The sequence below is a fragment of the Phalacrocorax aristotelis genome, chromosome 13 (assembly GCF_949628215.1).
Source record: "Phalacrocorax aristotelis chromosome 13, bGulAri2.1, whole genome shotgun sequence".
In the NCBI taxonomy this organism is placed as follows: domain Eukaryota; kingdom Metazoa; phylum Chordata; class Aves; order Suliformes; family Phalacrocoracidae; genus Phalacrocorax; species Phalacrocorax aristotelis.
In genome coordinates this window covers 11,429,669-11,452,516 of record NC_134288.1, presented here as the reverse complement: position 1 = coordinate 11,452,516, position 22,848 = coordinate 11,429,669, and the positions used below count along the sequence as shown (strand labels likewise).

The window sequence follows — 22,848 nt, the reverse complement described above, 5'->3', positions numbered from 1 at the left end:
GAGGTAGGTATCAGTGCCCGGAGGTAGATTTTAAAGGCTGTAGCTAGTAGCACCATACAGGCAAACAGCTTGGCACCAGTCGAGTCCCAGGCTCATCAGTGCCAGCTCCTGCTGATTACTTCTGTGCTTCTCCATCCAACCTCTGTGCTGGCTGCTACGATGAGGAAGGGCTGCTCTGAGCTCACTTTCTAGCAAGTGTTGGTCATGGCGTTGGATGCAGCCCTCTCTGGAGAGAGGTGGAAAGCCCCGAGGGGAGAGGCATGGAGCAAGCCACGTGGCTTGCATCAGGGAATAGCACATCTTGAACCCTTAACAGGAAAAGTTACAGCATAAGGAAGGAAGTGCATTGTCCATCTTACTGCTAATCAAACCACTCATCCTACAGCCTGCGTATGCCCGGAGCCTGCTGGAGTCACCTACACAGAGCAAGCAGAAAGGACACTGTCCCCAGCCTGCTGCCAAGCAGAGCTGCCACCTTCCCAGCTCTCAGCTGAAGCTTGGCTGGAGACAAGCGGGTGAGAAACCAGCAAAGCCAGGATCAGATTGCAGCAGGCTCCTCCTCCAGAAGACTACAGAGAGGGAAGGAGAGGCGGGGAGCTGGAGCCAGCAACTTCAGGCTGCCTACCTGCACCTCGCCAGCCGGGCTGGGGACCGCGCTGGGGGCCAGCATCTTCGCCACCCGCGCCCCATGGGGTGTGCGGGCCCCCCGGCGCTCCCTGCTACCCCGGGCGCGTCTGCCCGCTGCCGCCCGCATCCAGCCCGGCATGGAGACCCTGAGCAACAGCCTGAAGAAGAAAGCCACAGAGCAGCACTACAGGGCAGAGGTGATGATTGCTGGAGAGCAACTGAGGTAGGAGGTGATGGGGCCCTTCTCCAGGCTGGGGCAGGGCTGTGCCCAGGGTTAGCCCTGGGGCTCCGGACTCTACCCCATTAGCCGGAGGCTCAAACCTTTATCCTTGAGGAAGCGCTTTCCCCACAGGCTCTAGTAACTTCCCCTCCCCAGTATCTGCTCATCCTTCCTTCACCCACCGAACCAGTGGTGAACCAGGTCCTTTCCCATGTACCCTTGTCCTGCTGCTCCTCTCTGGGCATCTCCTGTCCTTCACCCCCAGGTGCCAGGGGACTGTCAGGTGGTTTTAGATGGTAGCAGGCTTTTTTAATCCCTTTGCATCCTCCCCTAAACCCAGAGCCTGATGTGGTGACACTGAGCAACCTCACCAAGGTTCCTAGTCCCTGGGTGGATAGAGACAGCACCATCTCCGGGGGCGTTCAGACCCTCGGGGGTGATCTGGGAGGTCGTCCCATGGGGGCCGCGCACCTGAATTGTTTTGCACAGCAACATGTAGGGTCTTCTCTATCTTGAAAGTAATTTCTGGGAATTTCTGCTGGCTTGGGTTCCCAGTTCTTGAGCAACATCCGAGTTTTTTTTTCTTATGAAGACAGAAACATATTTTCCTGTGCAAGAAAACCTGTGTGGCTGAGGAAACATGTTCCTTGTGTATCTGGGGTCAGAGCCATCGTTGTCCTCCCCCTTCTAAGTGTGCAGCTGTAGGCTTTTGTAGCCCTTGAGCAGAGATTGCTTGTTTGTATCTGGAGCCATTCTGCTTTGTTTTGAAATGTGGGTAGAAAATAGGAAGTATATCCTTGAATAATGTAAAGAGCCCAGAGCCCAAGTCTGCTAGCATCAAATCCCTAAAATTAGCTTTGTGTCACCATCTTGTCCATTCTCAGTGAGTCATGTTAGCCTTAGCTTTATTATTTGTACTGTATCAAGCACTGACAATTTCCAACTAAAGATTAGGGCCCTACCTTGAAAACACAGCCAATGTCCGAAGTGTCTGGATTTAAAATATGTAGTGATGGTTAGCCACATTCCCAGTCTATTGTCTTTCAGAAAGATTACTGTCCCAGCTCCAGAAAACAAATCTTTTCATTAGGTAGCGACTAGGAGAGCTACTGCTGGGGGTAGAGGCTGCATCAACCTTCCTGCCTTTGCAGGGTTTGCAGCCTGTGTTGTAAGCAAGGCTTTGAAAACAAGCTTAACTTTTTTATAGGGAGAAGCAGCAGCTGATCTAAGAGTGACTTGCCTTATTTCAATAACACAGTGCAAGAGATGTAAAGTCCTGACTTTTTCCATCTTGTGGGCAGGGCAGGCTTATTTGTATTTATATTTCCAGTATTTTACTCCTCTGGAGTGACTGAGGTTTAAAATGGGTCCTATAGCCTTGGCCAAAGGAGGGGGCCAGGAATTCAGAGAGACACTAAAATAATCAAGGCACGTTAAAACTGATCGGTGCGTGTGCAAGGGGAGTGGTGTGGCTTCCTCACGCCTTTTGCAGGACAGGAGCACGTCAGATCCTGGAACACCTGGCGCTTGTGACTGTAAGGAGGAGAAATGGATACAATAAATCTGTGTGTGAACAGAGCTCTTCTAGTATAATGCACCCTATGCTAGTTCTTATATGCAAGGTAAAGGCATAGCACGAATGTTACACTCCTCTGAAAACCAATAATACCAACTCATTATTTCCTCCTAGCATTTGTCGGGAAACTTAACTCCTTTCTGCCAGCATGAATGTACCCTGAGCCTTTAAAAAGGATGCTAAAAGCCTGAAGGTTTGCGCAGGGAGGGGAATACCTTTCCATTAGTGTGGCTGGGATAACACTGAATAGAAAACCCAAAATATATGTACTTTTTGGGGCACCTTCATGGCCTCCCCCCCGCCCCCGCCCCATAGCTGGAGTACCTTGGAGTTTCCTGGTTAGGGAGCTCCCAGAATCTGAGAGTTTTCAGACCAAGCCCATTGCAGTAGTTTGCCATCTTGAACTGCTTGCTCCTGTTTGGTTTGCTACGCCAGAGTGAACCTGATGCAGGCTATCTCTGCTGGAAGGGGTGATGGGAGGGGTAGGAAGCACGTGCGAGTGGAGACAAGAGGGGAGAGCTCTCACCTTGGAGGCTGGCATATGCTAAAACCATGATGCTGGGGGATGGGCTGTTTTGCAAACACCTGATCTACCTTTGGGCGGCCTTGACTGCTTCGCGTCCCTGACCTGCTCTTGAAAGGCTCGAGCTCTTTGCTGCATGGAGAAAAGTGGGTGGATTTCATCCAGCAGGACTGCTCTCTTCTTCAGCTGCGTTTGAGTAACGGCTCTAAATGCCAAGGAAGGACCCGACTACCCAGCACTCACAGTGATGGAGAGGTGGGTCCTTTTGCGGCTGGCTTGGTGTGCAGCAGTCACGTCCTTCGCTTTGCTCTGGGCAGGAGCCTGTTCCCAGTGCAGAAAGACTGGAAGGAACTGCTGGTCAGCACGGGGTGTAAAACCCAGGGAGGAGGGTGAAGGGGGTGGACAGCAACCTGCAGCTGGGCTACTTCCTCCCTTGCAGCTCATCTGGCTGAAAGGAAAATTGAGTGATGCAGAGCAGAGCAAGCTGAGTGCTCGAGTCTGTCTCGTATTTTGGGTATTTTACAGCCTGGCAGGTAAGGAGTTAGCGATATGAATCTTCCTGGGGCCTGGATGCCCAATAGGCAGCAATGAGGAAACTGAGGCAGAGAGGCTGGATGATGCCTCAGGCAACGGCAGATGGGGCAGGGCTAAATGTTTGCATTTTGCTCCCCTGATTTTTCCCCAGGTAAGGAATAAAAAAGCATATTAAGGAGCCTTGTGATCTGCCCTGACTCTGTAAACCTCCACCCACAAATAACCATAGAATCATAGAATGATTTGGGTTGGAAGGGACATTAAAAATCATCTAGTTTGAACCCCCCTGCCATGTGCAGGACACCTTCTGCTAGACCAGGCTGCTGAAAGCCCCGTCCAGCCTGGCCTTGAACATTGCCAGGGATGGGGCATCCACAGCTTCTCTGGGCACCAGATATAACACTGTTGTATCTACATAAAATCTCAAACATTTGTTTTTCCCTGTTCTCCGCTTCCTGCCCTGCCTCCCTGCTATTGTATTTAACCAAACAAACCTTTGCTCCATCTTTGCAGTTCTTTGGCTTCCCAGCAAGTTTGCAAATCCCTCTGAATTTAGTTTGGCCAGAGGGATGAGTCTGTTCAGTGTCAGGATGCGTTTCCCAGCCAGAAATAGCTACACAAGTGAGGGGTGAGGGAACGCTTTGTGGGGATGGCTGGGACCAAAACAGATCCTAAAGGAACTGAGGCAAAGGTGGATGCTGTGCTTCGGGCTGTCTGTCTGCCAGGGTCCTTTTTGTCTCACGGGGATGCTGCTTTCTAGTCCATGAAGGGGAAAGAGAAGTTTTGGGTCTTGAGTCTCTCCCCATCAAAAAGATGAAGCTAATAATTTCTCCTGATATCTTGGTTTTGGGCTTGACAGGACTGCTGTCTCAGGTTCATTCCTCACATCTCCTGCTGTCAGTCTTTTTGTTTCAGACATAAAAATTTGCATGAAAATCATACTAGTTTCACTGGCCATTGTGTGTTCCTGGGTGGTATTGTCTAAGAGAGGCCCAATTAGTCATTGCTAATTGCAACAAAAGGCTTATCTGCACAAAGATATTCTGGAACAGCTACAGTGCTTTGAATTCACACCCTCCTGTAATCTGAGTTTCTCAAGTATAGACAAGTCCTTGTGCACTCTCTTCTGGGTATTCCTCATGGTCAAGTGAACTGGCTGCTCTCTAACAACTCTGTTAAGCTCTGTTACTCACTCTTAAAAGTAAAATGTTCTCGGTGATTTTAAGTCTTAGACAAAAATAAAAGTTAGAGGAGGAGGACGGTTTTCTCCTATGAAGAACAAAACTGTGATTTCAGCCACTGCACAAAATTTTCAAAGGTGCCGAGTGTTTTATTTGCATACTCATGCTGGGATGCTGTTAAATAAAGTGCTCAGGCTTTGATGCTCTGGAAATTGGACTCACTTCAAGGTGTGTAGCTGAACATGCCGAAGTTTGTATTCCTGGCCAAACTCTTGGGCCTGCAGGAGGTTTGTTGGCTCTTTGTTGAACTCAGATCTTTTGAAGTAGGGATGTCTTCCTGGAGGGCTCATGGACATTGCTTGATGTGGTGCTCACCAGGTGAGCATCTCTGGGTTGTGTTATTCAAAGGACCAGATTTAATGATCAGAGTGGCCTTAAAAAGCCTATCATTAAATTTGCAGCACTGGTGAAAGTGAGGACTGGGAAGTAGGCTTGTGCTTGCCAGGATTTCTAAGTCCCTTTTTCCTGTATGTACATTTAAATACAAGCAGAAAATAAAGCATTTCCGTAGTACTTTAGGCTGCCACAGGCGTGCACAGCTCTCTGCTCTCCTCCAGAATGTACTGGTGCTTCTGCAGACTGGGAGTGCAGCAAACTGGGTTTTGCTGAGCATGTTTGCAGTGGTCGTCTTGCCTTGGCCATCGTGCCTCTCCGGCAGCTATTTTGAGATATGCTGTTGTGGCTGTTACTGCCTTTTACTGAGCACTTAGTTGTTAGTCTAACTGCTTTTTTCGTGGGTGGGTTGTTTGTTGTTTATTTTTGGTTTGGTTTGTTTTTTTTTTGTGTAAAGATAGGAACAGAAAAGATCCTTTGGGTGACGCATCTTTCCAGGGCCATTCACTTGTTAATCACTGTGGGAATGCAAACCAGAGTTAATATCCTTGAAAGATCTCCTTGGCATTTGAGATGCTCAAGGTCTGTTTACATGGGTGGGAGGTGATGGAGAGCACCCCAGGGAGACATCCCCACTCCATGCAGGCACGTGTGAGTTCTTGGTGCAGAGTATCTGCTGCTTTAGGGATCGCTCTGGCTGTACAACTACGCCACAGTAAAACCAGCACCTCTTCCAATACAAGAAAGCCCTTTGCTTCAGTGTAAGCCCCTGATTTAGACACTCGATTCTGAAATTGTGCAAAACGTGAACGCACAGAAGTAATCAAGAGAGGAGCCCCTCGGGCTGCTCTCTAGCAGTGGGTGTCCGCAACGCTGCTGGGAAAGTGCTGGCCTGCCAGAGGAGCAGGGAAGTTGTAACAGCTGAAGTGCTTAAACTCTTGATTCCCTAGAGGTTTGCAGTGGTTTGTGTTTTGGTTTTTTTTTTCTCTCTTCTGTTTACACTGCTGCAGATCTCCCTTTCCACAAGGTTACACAGGATGAATAATGATGTCTTTGTAGTGACCTTGACAAGGAAACAATTTGGTTACCCAGCGCAGCCTACCCAAAGCACACGCACGTGAAAGCAGCGCAGCGACTGCCAAGCCAGGAGCGTTTCGCAAGAGCTGGCTCTCATGTTCCAGCAAGCATTTTATCCTTGCATTATTCTGCTTGCTTTTTTTTTTCCTCTTCCTTCTGAAGAAGGAATATGCATGTGGGGTAGGTTTTGGCATCTAGAAAACTCATAATATTGCATTACGCATCCTTCCTTAAATTTTTTTTGTCTGGAAGTGCGATTATAACCCACTTAGATTCACTGGCTTTGTTTTTGCAACATCGTACATGGGCTGGTTTATTGAGGGTGTCAGCTGAGCTGTCCGAAGACGCAGTTGGTGTTACGTCCTGTGTCTGAAGGACAGAATTTGTCTCCTCATAGTTGATGGGAAACAGTAAACGGGGAAAGTGGAAAGACCGCAAGGACACTCGAGCTGTGCATTTTCCACTGCCCTGGGTCTGCGGGCAAGAGGGCAGACTTGTCACAAGCTTAAAGCAGGTCCAAGACACTGCTGCTCCAGGGGCACTTAAATACTACCTAATTCCCATCCTGGCAGTACTTCCCAATAGAATAGTTTCAGAATAGGTGTATTTTTTAAAAAAAATCCTAGGTTTTAGGAGTATTGTTTGCTGAAAAACTTTTTTCCTTTCTTTTTCTTCCCCACAAGACCTGTGCATTTGCTGCAGTGTTCTGAAATGTGATTTAAAAAGACCTACAGGAGAAATAATATTCTCCCAATCAGTTTCTCATCAGGCCTTGCATGATTATGGTCTATGTGTTATTGTGGGTGAAGACGTGTGCATGTATGTGTGTGTATATGTACACACGTATGTGAGTACATATAGTCTTTATAGATTCCTGCAGACTCTTGATAGCAATAGAGTACTGTTGGTTAAACATTCCTTATCTCTACCAAACATGCCTCTAAAGTGGCATCCCCCTTGCTGACCGCTAAGGAAAGCAAGCATATAAAGAATGGCTGTTTGTCGTCTCCCCTAGCAGAGGGATGTCGGGGCGGGGAGCCTCTCTGTGTGCAGTTGCTGCTGCCTGGGTCTGGTTGCATTTTGGCAGCGGCCCGTGAAGTAAAGAGAAAAGCTAAAATCTCTCAAAATAGCAGCAGCTGTCTGTTGTAGGGTGGACTGTTCTGCTCAGGTAAAATCCATTTGTGGGATGACTGCTGATCACTTGTGGGAATGAATCTTCCAGGTAGAGAGAGGAAAATACTGAATATAGACTTCTGTATTTGAGGGAGGCCAAAGGCAAGACCAGGAGCTAGTTTTCATGAATCTTTGGGTTAGTTTTTTAGTTACCTGGAAGGTCTGAAAATATATAGAGTTATTTTGACTCATAGTAACATGACGGTTAATTACATCAATCAATTACTAAATCTTCATTCAACAAAAGTTTTTATCTTAAGACTTTTGAGATCCTAGTATTTGTAAATCCTACAATGTAGGATAATCCATTATTATCTGATAGATTTTTAGGATATCTAAAACTTCTCATATGGTGTCTGAAACTGTTGTCCAACATGGTGTAATATACCCGTACCTTCTTCAAAAAGAACAAAAGGATGCGAGGCATTAAATAAAAAACGGCTGCAATGATTAATACCTATGTAAAAATATACTGGCCTGGGGCAAAACTGTGAATTGAAATGAATAATTTGAAACCAGCAACATCCTGGAGTTACAGAAGAGAGATTAATTAAACATCTCCCCTCTGAGTCTGCTATGTGCACTGGGCATTTTCCAGGGTTAGTATTTTGGGAACAGTCATGACTACAGGGCAAAAGCCTGGCTCCTGGACAGATCTCCTGCCAAGCGGGGCTGGCTTTGGCTTGAACACATAAGATCTCTGTGACTTGTGGCTTGCTCAGTTGTTAAGGTCCTTTTAAAAGTCAAAGCCATACTCACCTGAATAACCTTCACCCGTATATATCTTTCCACTGGAGTCACAGACTAGCCATAACGCCAGGGTTTTCAGGACAGCACGCTGCTTGTTCTGGTAAAATCTGTCCGAGTCGCTGCCAGTTTGAAGCAGATAATGTCAGGACTGTTGTCCACTGTGGCTGTGGATTAGTGGGCGTGTGGATTAGTAGGTGGTGCATGGGATCCACCTGGCACTTGTCCCAGGTGGAAACGCAGAAGAAACGAGTGCTCCCATTACTGCTCCCACCCTGAGCTATGACTAAGACTTTGTCCTGGGGGCAGCTACGTTCCTGCTTTCACGGTCATGGGGAAGGAGAACTAGACACAGAATTGTCCCAAGGTGACAAATGTAAGTACTATTATTTTTTGCTGTGTTTTGACCCTTCTTCACAAGCTCCACGTAGCTGCTGTGTATTTTTTAGAGGCTTGTTTAGAACAAAAAGACGTGTGTGGTTCAGGCCAAGTCTGGTGCAGGCAATTGCATAACCTGCACAGTGATAGTAGGAGAGAAGGGGACGATGAATGGAGGCTCCTTAGGATTAACTGACGCAGTCTTGCAAAGCAAAGAGGTTTGGTTGAATTTATGATTCAGTGGGTACTTGCCAGAAGTCCCAAATCATCGGTGGTTTCTCCAGGCTGGGCAGATGCTGGGCTATTGGACACAAATTCCCCTGTAACACCAGCTATGCTCAACGGCCGTCTTTCTCTCTAGGCTTCGCCTCCACGATGGGAAGATCATTAAGGACAGACGTTACCACCTCCGAACATACCCAAACTGTTTTGTGGCAAAGGAGCTCACAGACTGGCTGATCGACCACAAAGAAGCACCGGATCGGGAGACGGGCATCCGCCTCATGCAGAAGCTAATGGACCATTACATCATCCATCACGGTGCGTGGGTTTCTCTGCTACCTGCTGAGCGACCCCAGGGAGGTGGCTGTGTATCTGATTCCGATGTGTGTCCATCAGCCCAGGATATGGAAGCATGGTCAGGTTCCTGCATGACCCTTCTATGGGTCCTGGAGAAGCTGGGAGAGGCAGGCACGAGGCTGTATGGGGCTGGATCTGTGTGAAGCTGCATTGGCTTGGGGGATGTGCCGGTTCCCTACCCCGCAGAAAAGGGACTTGGGCTGTGCACTGGTGAAACAGCATCTGAAGTGGTTTTTATCTGAAAGCAAGTTCAGTCATGCCTGACCTATATTGCCCTACGGCAATTCCATCGGCAGCCAGTGGTGGATGTTTTCACAGAAGCTGGCCTAGCTTGTGTTTGCGTCGTGCAGAAGTGGAAGCTGAATGATAACACTTGCTTCACATCTGCAGGAAAGTTCATTTTTTACTGTAAAAGCCCAGCGTTCCTCAGTTTCCCCATCCGTGCTGGGGTGGGACAAGCAGCACGGCTCAAAACAAAGTCATCTGGTACCTGCAAACCTGGGGTTGGGAGCAATCCCGTAGGAATGCCTCCCTTGGGAATAGTGTGTGATGCCGTTTCAAAGGCTTGTTCGTGGAACCTGTTAAAGAAAAAAAACAAAAAGTGGGGGTGGGGAAAGCAACTTGGTGCTCGAGTCCAGCTCTCAGTATCCAGGCTTTGTTCTTTTCAAAAATTATTTGGAACTTTCAGCAGTTTTGGATTAACTCGGGTCATGTACTGTGGTCTGTGCCTGCCCCTGAGCTGCAGAGCAATCCCCAGGGTCCAGCCCTTGGTCCCGATATAACAACAGGAAACAAGTGCTTCACATTAGCAAAAAGCTGTCTCTCTCCATGTGATTTTCAGGCCCAACCAGGAATGGAAGTCCTGGATTTTCAAACAGGCCTGGGAGACCACTGCCCTCAGTGGGAAGGGTTGTGGCTGAGCTGCTGACTCCTGGCTGAGCTCTCTTGCTTCCAAGCCTTTGGGATATGAGCTGTGGTAACCTGGAGTTGGACACAAGAGGATGAAGCTGAGGGGAGAGAAGCTGGTGACAACCGTGCCAAATTCAGCCCTCTCTTCCCCTCCCTTTCTCTAGGGTCCAGAAATAGCTGCCATGGACCACTGCAATGCAAACGCTCTCTGTTGCCATCTGCTACTTGCTGAGGTTGATGCCCATTACATTAAGCTGCCTTGAATAAAAATAAACTGCTGCTGTGCTTTATCACAAAAGCATAAAGCTGAAGCAGTGAGTTCTCAGTAACCATTAACACTTAAAACTGATTATTTTTCCATCTCTCCAGCCGGTGGTTTCAAATAAATCCATTAGTTAATTAAACCTGTGCAGCACTGGGTACAAGTGCTGTTTTGATTGCTTATCGCAGATGCGTTCCTCCTGCTTCTGTGATAAACCCTGGCAGGACACAGAAGTTGACTCTCCAACTTGCCTTATGACCATTAATTTTCATTAGTCCTATGGAAATGGGGCTGCCGGCTAACCGCAGCACTGTGCTAAGTGCTTTGCAACTGGCTGTCTAAACTGTTTGCCCTGTTCTCCGCTGGGATCCAGAAGACGATAATTATCTCATGAAGATCGTTGTCTGTGCTGCCTCTTAATGTTCTGATGTGGTTTGAGCTGTTATTCTATTACATGCTGGAAACACATTGAAATTGGTCTTCAAACAGCAAAAATGCTTTGGTTTTCCATGGGCACAGTCCTGTAAGGTTTTATGTTTAATTCCCGAGTACAGCGATATCTGAATTGTTGCTCCTTGGAATTGTTAAGATGCAAACTTTCACCTCCTAAAACAACCTTCTTATCCTGCCTTCTTGCTTTATGAGTCATGGGCTTTGGCGTCCTGATTTCACACCAAGGCTCGGGAGGAGTGATGAACTCCAGATGATCTGACAGTTTTTAGCGCTGAGCCGCTCACCAGAAGGGGAATGAAGTTTTGCCAGTCTGCTCGGAATGAAGAAGTGTTAAAATTTTCACGAGAAATATCTTATGTCTTTTGAATTTCACTCTAGTGGATTATGTTACTTTAGTGAGGAAGCCTTGGTGGGGATTTTTCCCTGTTTGACTGATTTTCTTTGTTTTCCAGGCATATTCTTTACTCTGTGGGGTTCTTTTTACTGCTGAAGTTCCTCCTTGCTTCAGACAGTGGACCTGAAGAAAGGCAGGCTGACTGATTTAAGACCTGGACTATGATTCTGGGGCTGGGTTTTTTTTGTTGTTGTTGTTTGTTTGTTTTAATTTATTTTGGTTTGGTTTTTTTGACCTGTAGTCTAGGAATCTGTTGCAGGCAAGTTTATCTCAAAGCTATATCCCAAATATTGACCTGCTAAATGTTGCATGCACTTAACAGCCATGCACTTACAGATTGTGTGCTCATCCCCAAGATGAAGCTTTTTATATAGATTCAATTATTCCAGTTGTATGCACCTAGGCTTGAAGAAAAATTTCTCTCTTGACATCAGTTTGCCGTGCAAATGAATTGGGCAGGGCTGGCACAAAATAGTGTAGAAAAGTTGGTGTCGTACATTTTATCTTACAAGTATTTTTGACAGGGAGAGAAGTGATCTTATGGGGTTTTTGGATGCAGCGTGGGGTTTTTCCCTCCTGTCCTCTGATTCTACTTACATGTGGCAGTAGCTTTCTAAAAAAGGCTGATAGAGACAATTCTGTTTGTTTTCTTTTAGTCTAAACCAAAACATCAAGATTTAAATTTTTTTAAAAACACAAACCAAAACTGAACAAACCCCAAAAATCTTCCCCATTTTTTCTAATAAGCACTTTAGTGTCTGGATCAAAACATAGATTCAAACTCAAGCTTTCCCAAGGTCTGTTCGGTGGGACTGACCTCTCCCACCAGCACGGGCTGCAGGCATTTGTAAGCACCTGAGTTGGGGACTGGAGGCTCAGGTGCTGGTTGCTGCATGGTATGAGGGGCATGGAGACGGACGTCACATGCAGCCACCATAGCTTTTAACCTGGAGATGACACCCTGCTGAGTCTGTGCTCTGCGTGGCTCTGTCCCTTACGGACAGACAGATGCCTGCACCACTGACGTCCCTGCTCTGAACTCCTTTCAGTCTGCGACGAGCACTCGGACTACAAGGATGCCAAGCTGCTGTACCGCTTCCGCAAGGATGATGGGACCTTCCCCCTCAGTAAGGATGTGAAGGTGTTCATGAGAGGGCAGAGTCTTTATGAGAAGTACGTGAGTCCTTCCCCTGCAAAATAACTCTCAGCAAGGGGCGTTGGGAGTGCGGTCTGCTCGCTGTGCTTGCTGGTGATGCTCTGCAGCTGGGAGCCACAGCTACAGCTGGATTTTCTCTTTCTTCTGTGTGCCCTGTGCTGTAACATCGGGAAATGCTGTTTCCTGAGCCCTGTCGCAGTCGCAGGACAAGTGGCCCCTTTGGGTTGGGACAGGAGCTGTACTCTGAACTCATGGATGCTTTCAAGGGCTCCAACCCAAGTGCAGGTCTGGGATCCGGTTCAGGGAAGCCCTAGGGTCCAGTCTGCGGCTTGAGTGCTCCCAGGATGGGCACATCCCGTGGCCGTTCCCAGCACTCCCCCAGCCCCTCTGAGTGAGCTGCTTCCACCAGCACTATTAGGACTTAGGTGCCACCAGAATCAGCAGGGTATAGGATCTTTGGGACCCTCGTAGGCCTAAATCCCTGCACCTCTTTTCGCCTACTTGCAAAATTTGTAATGGAAAAACTAATTATCGGACAGCAAAGAAAACCCCTTCCATCTCCAAGTGTTTAGTTTTCTTTGTGTTGATTGCTTCTGATTCTAAATCCAAGCCATCTTCACAGGCATCTCACAAGTCCTTTTGTTAGACTGGTTCAACCACAGACCACACTCTGGACCCGTTTCCTTTAAAGGCCTTTTTGCATCTTCCCCATCCTCAAACCCTGGCTATCAGATTCACAAACTGGCACTGAGGGAAAAGTCCTCCAGCCAGGTGGACGGTGATTTCAGCTGCCTCCGTGACCCTCTGGCCGACGTGCAACCCTTGTACTCTGTGCTTTTGCTCTGCGGTGGTGGCCATGGGGCCGGGGAGAGCATCCAGCACATCTCATGGCTGAGCCCGCTGCACCCTCTCGTGGAGGCACAGGGTTTAGCTCTCACATATGTTCCGAACTAGACATGTGTTAACTGAAACGCGCCTTCTCCATCAGTTTGGACTATCTGCCAGTTGTTGCATGTATTTGTTCGCTTGCTTGACTTTCCCTGGGGACTTTAGCTGAGGTTGCAGCTCAGCTGGTTTTGCTGAAGCTGCTTCCTCCCCTGTGATGAAGATTTACAAAGCTGCCTGACGGCAGCGCTGCGTTTCTCCCTTCTCTCTGCTCCCAGGCAGCAATGTTTTGGCTGTAACGCTTTGCTCGCTTCTCTTGGCCTTGCTTCAGCTGGCTGCAGCTCCCGCATGGGACAGCACGGGCTGCACAGCATCACGGGACCCTTGTCCCACCTCTGTGCCAGGCTGGTGAGCATGGACGAGTCAATTCTGAAGGTGAGAGAGGAGAACTCGGTGAAGTACCAGAGGACTTTCCTGGGCTGTGAGATGATTGACTGGCTCGTTCAGGAGGGAGAAGCGGAGAACCGAAAGGAAGCGGTGGAGCTGGGACGGGCACTGCTCGAGCATGGGATCATTCAGCACGGTGAGTGAGGGTCCGCCTGGAGCTGGGATGGAAAGCAAGAGATAAGTGTAGTTGTCCAGGCTGTGCTAGGAACAAATGCCCATTCTTGTCATGCAACAAGTGCTGGTCAAGTGCCCACTTGGAGATGGTAACAGGGTCTTTTAGTTCTATGTTTGGAGCTGGTGACCTTTGATATCGGAGCAGCCTTTCACCACCCACAAAGGCTTTGAATTGAAATCTGAGATATTGCTCTTCAGTTCTTCAAAGCCTCCAGCTGCAGGACTGGGACCCACCCTGGGGTTTGGAGGACTGGGTTGTGAGGATGTAATGTTCAGCTCCACTTGGCTGGGGATCACAACCATCTGCAGGAGTTAAACTTCCAGTTCACGAGGCAGGGAGTCCCCTGAGTGTCTTGGGACAGGTGGAGGACTGTGACTTGGCGGTATACCCCTGGGAGACAGCATCTCCTGGGGAAGTGGCCCTGCTGTTCCTCCTTCCCTGGAGGTAGCATTCTTAAACAGTCAGAAAAACTGCAGCAGAACACAGAGGCATTAAAAGCACTTAATCTGCATACCTCAGTATATTTGCTATATATTTTTCACACCCCTTCACCCTCTCCCTCCTCCCCTGTTCTCTCCTAGTCCTCAACAGGCATCACTTCTTTGACAGTGACATCCTCTACCAATTCTGGATCAATTTTCGACGTAGGTGTCGTCTCACAGAGTTACTCAACGAGAACTCTTCTCGCACCCTCTCCGAGAGCCCAGACAGCCCCTTTTGTCTTCGCAAGCTCAACCCAGACCCAGGCAACACCAGCTTTCTCTCTGGTAACTGTGGGTGTGTTTGTGGAGGGGTCTGAAAACACGGACTACATCACCAGAGTATGCTAGAGCTGAGGGTGTTGCTCCAGCAGAGTGTAGGATGTTCTTCCAGGCATCCCGTGAAGTGACCGCCCATCCCACTGGTTTGTGGTGGGTGTCATGATGCAGTGGCAGTCTCTATCACAGCTCCCAGGAAAATAATTCAACTCACCATCAACTCAGCTCTTGATCTTTCTTTGAAGCTAGTTTTATACTTTCTAAGCTCAAATGCTATCTTCAGTGCATGCTTACCTTTCAGATGTGGATCAGGCTGGTGGGGGAAGTTTGTTATTTTAAACTAATCTGTTCCTTCCTTGGGTAATTGTTATTTCTGCCTCTTTCAGTTCAGAAGGAGATCAAAATCGTCTCAGCGGTTCGAAGGAGCAGCATCACTTCCCTTGCTGGAAACTCCAACCCCTACTTCAGCACTACTCCTACGCTGGTATTCCCTCCTGTGGCTGAGTGCAACCCCAAATCAGGTCTGCGCTTCTGCACTGCCCTGTCATTGCACAGGAGACATCTGTTCCTGCAGGGCACGGGCTAGCTCAAGCCTCAGGTCCAAACCCATCCACTGTCAGCTTGGTGACTTACAAGAGGAGAGGGTCAGCCTCACCTCTGAGTCTTGATTTGAAAAGTTGTGCAAGTGTTTTGAAAACCATTGAGATGAATGCAAAGGTTTCTGTGTGCAGGAGCTGTGGCTGGTTCTAACATCTGCTCTGCAGCCCATGGTAATCCCCAGGCTGCCTTGTTATGCACTTCACTGTATGAAACCCTAGATTCTGATCTGTCACCTTCTGCTCTAGTGTTAAAGAGACCTGTCACCAATGAAGAGCTCCTGTCCCCTGGGGCCCCCTACATCAAGAAAACACTAACTGTAAGTGACCATGGTGAATGGTATTGCTAACCCAACAGTGTTGAGCTCTCTGACTGCCCTTTGATGGCTTTGTCTGCTGCCCTGACCTCTGTACGTTGAAACTTTGATTGCATGTCACATCATCATGGCTTTTTCTTGGTGAGTCTCAGCGGGTCAGTGTCTGCAGGTATTCTTGTGGGTGAAAATGTGTGCAGCCTCTGCTTTAGTGTAATGTATATTAAAGGGGTAGATCAGGAAAGAGAATTCTGGACAAAAAACTCCTTTTATGTTTCATCCAGCTCCATACAAACTCTAGAATCAGTCAAGTCTTGTGACAGTTGAGACTTTGACACTCATCCTCTGTCACACAGGTATCACCTTTATGCATGGCTTTATGCATCTTTCAGGTTCCTGCTGCAGACCTGGTATGTTGATATGCTCCATCGGCGTCTGATGGAGCAGCGCTGAACGGGGAGCATCCGAGGGCCGCTCTTGCCTTTCTTACCATGGGCTTGTTTTCATGGGCAAAATAAACACACTGCAAAATGTGTTCAGACAACCTGAGTTTTGGGCTTTTGCTTTTCTAATTATTTCTAAAGGTGTAGGACTGGTCAAGGCAGGACTGGTGGGTGGCTGGGTGAGAATGTTGCAGGAGAGTTCCTGTCCTGCAGATCCTATTGTGTGTGTTTATTTTTGTGTAAAGCTTCTCAGCCCCTTCCTGCCCACATCTGAAAGGGGGAATCTCACAGTGTCCAGTTTAGGAAGCATGAGGGCTGTCTTGCCATACTGCTTTGACACAAGTGGGGTTAGAGAGGAGCTTTGGATCAAGTTTCAAAATTAACTGCGCTGTAGAAATTGGCAGGAAGGAGCAAGAAAAATAAAACTGGTGATTAGTATGGCATGTATGCAGACTGACTGTTCATTCTCCTCCTGAATGCTCTTGCCCTGCCCTTCAACTCTGCCAGCCTGGGCCTTTCATGGCTCATTTCCTTCTGCTTAGCTGTACAGTTGCTGTTATTTAGTTATATGGATAATGTGCAAAGTCCTGTGGGAATTCCTTTTCTCTTTTAGTCACATCAGATGGCCACAGTATTACAGCAAACTGCTCTGACAGACTGAGATCAGAGTGGGAAAAAATTAAGAGTGGCTACTTCCACGCTGGAAATGCCCTCCTGTGCCAAGGAAAAGGCACAATGTACGTGCTCTGGAAATGTTCTCAACACGCTCTTGGTGCATGCCTTGCACTTCAAATTCATGCTGCCTGTGCTTCACCCTTCTGCACTTGCTGGCAGGGAATATTAATCAGAAAGCAGCTTTGCAGACAGCAATTAATCTGTGGTTCTGTGTCTCACTTGGTGCACAGCCCTTTCTCTCCCACCCGTGACAGATTAGGATCATGAGCACAGCTCTCCGTCTCACTAGGAGCTGTTGCATCTCCTCTATCCAACCTATTCCTTGGTTTTTTAAAACACTTGTTCTGCTTGTAGATTGTGGGGGATGCAGTGGGCTGGGGGTTTGTGGTTCGAGGAGGAAGACCTTGCCACATCCAGGCAGTGGATCCAGGAGGACCGGCGGCTGCTGCAGGGATGAAGGTACTTCTTACTCATGGTGACTAAATAGGAGGCAGGTCATTGTCCTGTTTGCGTTTTTGTGGCTGAACACATCCTCCGTGATAATCCCACCTCCGGCAGTGGAGATCAGTCCGAGTTGGCATGTGGAGCTCTGGCAGTGCTGTTGGAGACGGAGGGAAGGATGCTCTCTGCAGGCAAAGTGCACTGCGTGTCACTGCGCGGCGGTGGATTTGCCTTCTGCCAGGGCAGCACAGGGGCTCTGGGCAGCTAAAACTGAAAAAACTGTTAAAAGTAAGCAGTCCCTGTGGCAGGCTTTGTAGCTGTTGAAAATGTTTGAGCTGCTAAAAACAAAGCAGAGAATTCCCAGTTCATCTCCACATAACACCAGTGAAGCAGGGAAGGAGCAGAGCTTTATCCTGAATCACCTGCTCTCACGGCTCCTGAGATGTAACGCGTTTTGTGTTTCTCTGCTATTAGCAATGTAGTTCTGTGTGCAACCTTTTTCTGTATTCATAAAAGCTTAATAACCTTAGACCTATGTCCTGATTTGATTTATCCATAACTTCCAGTATTTCCAGCTCGGGTGAAAGGAACGGAGGTCTTGAAACTCATTTTAGACCGAGGCATGTATGGGTTCTGGTGTATAGCTTTAGGCATGAATGAAAGAAATGTTGAGTGTCACCGTTCCCTACAGAAACCTCAGCAGCGAGGGAGTAATTTTTACAAGCTGCTAAAGTCTAAAGACACATGGATATTTGAAATAATGGGATTCTTCAGAGGCAGAGTGTGACTCCTTGTTTGCTTCAGGCAGGATTGGAGGGGGATGGATGAATTTGTTTCATTTACTCAAGAGCCCAGTTAATTTCTCCTTACCTAATCTCATTTGCTACCAAATAGCTAGATGTTAATATTGTGCCTCATTTCCATCTGTGAAACGAACCACTGCTCATAAATGAGTTTGGTTTTTTTTTTTTCCCTCTCTCCGTTAGCTCACTGTCTAAATCCCTTTGGTCCCTTTTTTATGATATAGTGATCGTAGCACAATGATTATTAGTGTAGCTTACGGAGTGGGTAATGCTTTAGGGTTTGCAGGATCTTGTAGCAAGTTATTTGCATTGCAGCCTCTGGCTATAGTCAGTCAAGAGCAGAAGTTGCCACGAAGACCCTGGCTGAAAGTAACCTGCCCTTCCTCCCCTTGCAGGTGTGCCAGTTTGTTTTCTCAGTGAATGGTATGTACGTTTTGCACCTGGACTATCAGACCATCAGCAGCCTCATCATGACGGGACCACGAACTCTGGTGATGGAAGTCATGGAAGCCATTGAATGAGCAAAGGAGTCTCATCCCACCGCTATTTGGAAAGGCAGGACACTCCGCTAAGCAAGGATGGACTGTGGGGAGGGACCAAGCTTGACCATTCACTGTGAAATGTTAGCCAGGCATTTTAGTATATCTCCAAATAAATGCATTCTAATAGACAAGTCTCAGATTTGTATGTTGCTGAAATATTTGACTCTGCGTGATCTTTAGAGGGTCTAAGCTCTTGCAGCTCCTTTTTAATGCCAGTGGGAGAGTTCAACCAAGCCTTAGAACAAGCCATTCACCCAGCCAAGCTGCAAGGCAGGTGGTACAAGCTGGTAAGCAGCAAGAAGTTTGATACCAAGTGAGTACGTCTGACCTCCCCTGAATGGTCTGAGCAGTCTACCGAGAACACAATGTGCTTTCCAGATGGCCCACTAAGCCGTGCCATTGACTCTGTCAAGAAAATAAGGAAATGAATTCAATGATGTATGCTTCCTTGTAACAAAAGTCTAAGGCTTCTGCTACTCTCTTGGCTGAGCCACGCTTACAACTAGGACTAGTTGCTCTTCCCAGCTGTTTCTTGAAGAGGTGAGACTTCTACGATTGTGCTTTTTCTGTCCCCACCCCCTAATAGTGCTTAAATTCATTAACCAGCCTCACCTCGGCATGGAGCCAGGCAGAGGTCCCAAACGTTGGACTGGTACCAACCTAGTGACGGGAGGCAGTGGGGAAGAGACCCTAAACAGTGTCTGCCCAAAAGGAAATGTGTCATAGTCTGCTCTGGGAGGGAACAGAAATGAGTGAAAGCCACCAAAATCCAGCCTCCCTGGTCCCTGCTGCTGCCAGGGTGATGGTATTTGCAGGCAATGCAGAATATTCATATGCAGGCTACCCTGAAAGTGAACTAAATGTAGAATAACAAGTAATAACAAGAAACTGGGGATGTTTCTTGCTCTCCAGTTCACAGAGCATCCTGCTTGTGATCAGCCTGCAATGTTGTGCATACAGCAGGATGATTTCCAGCACTCCTGCTTACGGCAGGTCCCTCAGTGCAGCTATTCTGGCCACCAACCAAGTCTTTAAAAAAAATAAACCAAAAACCCAAAGAAAAAAAAAATTAACTTTGATTTGTGTTAAAGTGGGAGCTGACTCTCTTGGAAAATCTGGTGTCAGCTGTATATTAGGTATTGTGTTACTGCTGGCTGCCTTTTTTTTTTTCCCTTGGTGTAAAGGGATATGTGCTCGCCCAGCGCTGGTGCAGAGGTAATAGGAATAGGACTACTTGGACCACAGTGTTCCTGGAACGTAGTCCAAGCAAGATGTTTGCACTGATAATCCACTGGGGTCCTTCCAGCCCTTAAGTGAAACCAGACAATCTTTTAAGCCATTTGTCAATATACTCACGGTTGTTATTTCTAACCATTCGGTGCCCAGGCAAAGCAGCATCCACCTGCCTTTTTGCTTTTTAAATTCTGGTTTGTGTTGCTGTTTAGGGAAGGCTTGTGTGTCTGTGGTGGCCCCAAGTTTTAATCCACAGCGTTGGGCCTCAACTAAAGTCAAAGCCAGGAGACCACAGTGTTTTGTGGGCACCTTGGGGAAGGCAGGCCAGAAAGCAACAACCTGAACATAAGCACTGGAAGCAGTCCAGATTTTTTTCTGATGTAAACAGAGCATGAATTTTAGCTCTGGATCTGAATTCATGGAAAGTGAAGCGCAGGAGATCTGTGCTCTTTCCTTTCTCACTTCCTCCCAGTTTGAAAGTAAACTGCAGCAAAATTGAGCAACTACTGAAATCCAGCAGGAATCACAGAAGAGGTAATTTGTGGTATTTACAAGTAGGGCAGTGACAGCTCTGTCTCCACAGGCTACCAAATGCTCCATGTTTTGTCTTAAGATTTAAGTGATTCCTTTTAGTGTTATCCTTTGGCCTGTGTTTTGTGATGCTTCTAAATACTTACTGGATTATAAAGTGGCGATGAACTACTAAATGTTTCTCTAGTGTGCACAAATATTTAGGAAAAAAATAATGGTTTTTAACTGAGTTGACACTTTCAAAGCTGTCTCCTGTAGAACGGCAATTGCGAGTTTCTTGCAGCTTGCTCTGTTGCAATGGGACACTGATGCTGACGGTCCCCAGAGGTGCAGCTGAAAATCTGGCCTCCATTTGTAATGAGAAGTGCCACTGTCAGTTGTTCCATTCCTGGCAATGAAGACAAAATCTTTCCAAAAAAGTTTTGGTGAGGAGCTGGGCAGCTCTCCCGGGCACTGCCGGGGCTGGGGATGACATGCTGGTGGAGGTCAGGCCTGCATCCCACAGCTGGGAAGTCTGTAACACCACTGAGCTCCAGTTCATGATTCAGCCTCTGGCCTTGCAAAACTTACAGATGTGCTTAATTTCCTTAAACAAATACAATGTAATTTGCCTTCAGTGCAAACACTGGGCTCTCAAAAATATTTAATGGGATGTGAATGGGATGTGAATGACTTCATCCCTGGGAGTCTGACAGTGGGCGGGAGCCACAACTTGTTGCTGCGCTCTAGGAAATCAGCGTGCAGCTTCCTAGATGTATATCTAGTGTTTAGTTAGCAAAAACACTAAAAGCTGTTTACTGTTTTTCATAGAAGCAGCCTCTTGCTTTTTGTGCATGCTTGATTTAGCTGCACATAGGGGATAAGCAGTGCTCTCCACTGCGTGGTGAGAGGGAGGTGGGGGAACTGCTGTCCCTCTCCCCCTGCTCTCCCTCCCCTTCCTTATTCCTCCTGACGTCTGGGAATTGAAATCTCTGATCACGCCGAGGAGCAGACAAGGCGCCAGGGCTGCTTCTCCCACAATTTAAGAATGTAGCTGGGTTCATCGCACCTTCCGGCTGACTCCAGGGAAAGCCGTGCCGCTGCACAGAGGTCTGTGGCTCATTCCCCTTTGGGGCTTGGTTCGCAGGGGTGCTGAGGAGGGGCTGTGTCGTTTTGGGGCATGCGTGGGTATCGGCCGAGCAGGGAACTTCTGCGGGGTTTTGGTCTCTGGGAAACTTGGAGCTGGTGCAGCTCAGCTTGGGGCAGCGCTGCCGATGCTGCACGGGGCTGCCAGGTCTCATCTTCTTACGGTGAAGCAGCGTCAGGACTCGTGTTCGCTGCAGGTCTGATCTAAATATTGCCAGGACTGCTTTAGCAGTTCTTTTGGAGTGATGGCTGTGAGAAATGCACTTTGGTTGGTTTTTTTTTTTCCCCTTCTATTTTGTGGTTAATAGTATAAAATGTGAAGGAAATGGCTGCCAGAGAGGAAAGTACTTGGAAAAGTTTGTTAGCAATAGCAGTTGTCTGGGTTTTTCCCTCCTGGAGGTGTGGTGTGGGTCTGCTGATGTTACTAAGCCTGCCTTGGCCGTGGGGAGCTGCAAAAGCTCAGCCTAGAAGTGAAACTTGTGCCTTACACTTTTGAGATTGGTGCTGGGATAATTGAGAGTTTTTGTTCAGTGGTGGAACTGAAATACAGGAGATTTCCAGGAGAGAACAGAAAGGGTTTGATGAATGTAGTTTTGTTTTAAGCTCTTTAACTAGCAAAGAGCGCTCAGGGAGTGCGGGACAGATATACTCCCTGCATCTGGCTACCCCTGGCAGCTTGCTGGTGCCTTCTGCAGGGCTGTCTCTGGCACTGCTCATGTGTGCGGCAGCGAGTGGGTGACATTGCTTCTGCGCAGAGACAGTGATGCCCTCTGGGATGAGGAAATATCCCCAAACAGTGGATGTGGGGGGTGGAAATAATTCACAGTGCCCCTAAATCCCAACTTTTAATTGTGCCAATTTAAACATTGGGCAGGGATTTTTTGCATGGATTTTTTTTTTTCTTTAATTAAAGCGACTACATTTAAAACTTCATTTTCAAATAAGGGGATCTCCGACTGCCTTAACCTCCAGATCCCCTCTGAGCACACAGCTGGGGCAAGCGGGAAGTGGTGTGTCCTCCCCACACCCATTTTCCAGGCCCTGGAAATGCCACATGCTCCACGTGTCGCTGTCTCCAAATTCCTTCCCTGGGCGAGTAACGGGAGATAGGCTTTGGCGTGCCGGAGGCTGCCTGCCCGCCAGCAGGCTGTCACTGCGGTCCCCTCGCTCCCAGGGTCCACAGCTCAGCCCAGCTGGCTGGTGGCACTGGAGAGGGCAGAAATGGATGGGAAGGGACCATGGAGACCTGGGGGGGGCTTGGGGAGGTAACCTGCAGAGAGGGAGCTCTGCAGGGTGGTATCTCTTCCACCTGTATCTCTTCCACCATTTCAAACAGGTGCATTTGTTATTCCTGCTTTACAGGTAGGAAAATTAAAGTTGGCAAAGAGGGAAAATAGCGATGGGTTTGCCTCTGAGTTAGGAAGAAGAGATGAAGCCCCTGTTCCTTGCTGTAGTCACAGTGAAGATCCACACCCTGGGGACTTACTGGATCCCACCTAGGTTAACATGAACTCACCTGTACTGACGCATGAGGGTGGAACATTCTGGCTGAATCGGACCCTGCAGTAAGCCCAGTTCAGTGTAGGCTGGAGAAGCCCATGAGTTTATTTCTCTGGGCTTTGGACCCTGTATAACCTTTGTTAACATGAAAAGTTGATACATGACCCAGTGCTTTTGCCAGAGTTTGGCATCCCGTTT

General features: G+C 47.9%; 2 protein-coding genes across 7 annotated transcripts in view; both read left to right on the top strand.

Annotated features, from left to right (window-relative positions):
• The first annotated feature begins 324 nt into the window (after positions 1-324).
• On the top strand, positions 325-18,392 carry LOC142064101 (DEP domain-containing mTOR-interacting protein-like). 4 transcript variants are annotated; one of them, XM_075108667.1, is made up of 9 exons: positions 325-850; positions 8,791-8,969; positions 12,076-12,199; positions 13,472-13,650; positions 14,271-14,456; positions 14,834-14,968; positions 15,293-15,363; positions 16,830-16,934; positions 18,115-18,392. In XM_075108667.1, exons 1-9 carry the CDS (start codon positions 765-767, stop codon positions 18,238-18,240), a joined length of 1,191 nt encoding a protein of 396 aa, XP_074964768.1. In that variant the 5' UTR covers positions 325-764; the 3' UTR covers positions 18,241-18,392. The 4 variants fall into 4 exon arrangements, with proteins under 4 accessions (XP_074964768.1, XP_074964771.1, XP_074964769.1 ...); XM_075108668.1 differs by lacking the exon at positions 325-850 and adding an exon at positions 2,917-3,201; XM_075108669.1 differs by lacking the exon at positions 325-850 and adding an exon at positions 8,408-8,427.
• A 2,350-nt stretch (positions 18,393-20,742) lies between these two features.
• The window catches only part of COL20A1 (collagen type XX alpha 1 chain), a 52,167-nt gene continuing 50,061 nt past the window's right edge, over positions 20,743-22,848 (top strand). For 2 of the 3 annotated variants that reach the window (XM_075109192.1, XM_075109190.1), the window contains exon 1: positions 20,743-21,114. The gene's annotated coding sequence lies outside the window, so the exon portion shown is untranslated. The remainder of the gene's footprint in view (positions 21,115-22,848) is intronic. The other variant, XM_075109191.1, reaches the window with a different exon arrangement.

Bases quoted from the DNA above. Each gene is read 5' to 3' on its own strand.
- LOC142064101 (XM_075108667.1), top strand. From the start codon at position 765: ATGGAGACCCTGAGCAACAGCCTGAAGAAGAAAGCCACAGAGCAGCAC. The intron at 12,200-13,471 runs GTACGTGAGTCC...CCTCTGTGCCAG, and splicing joins GGGCAGAGTCTTTATGAGAA to GCTGGTGAGCATGGACGAGT. The intron at 13,651-14,270 runs GTGAGTGAGGGT...GTTCTCTCCTAG, and splicing joins GCATGGGATCATTCAGCACG to TCCTCAACAGGCATCACTTC.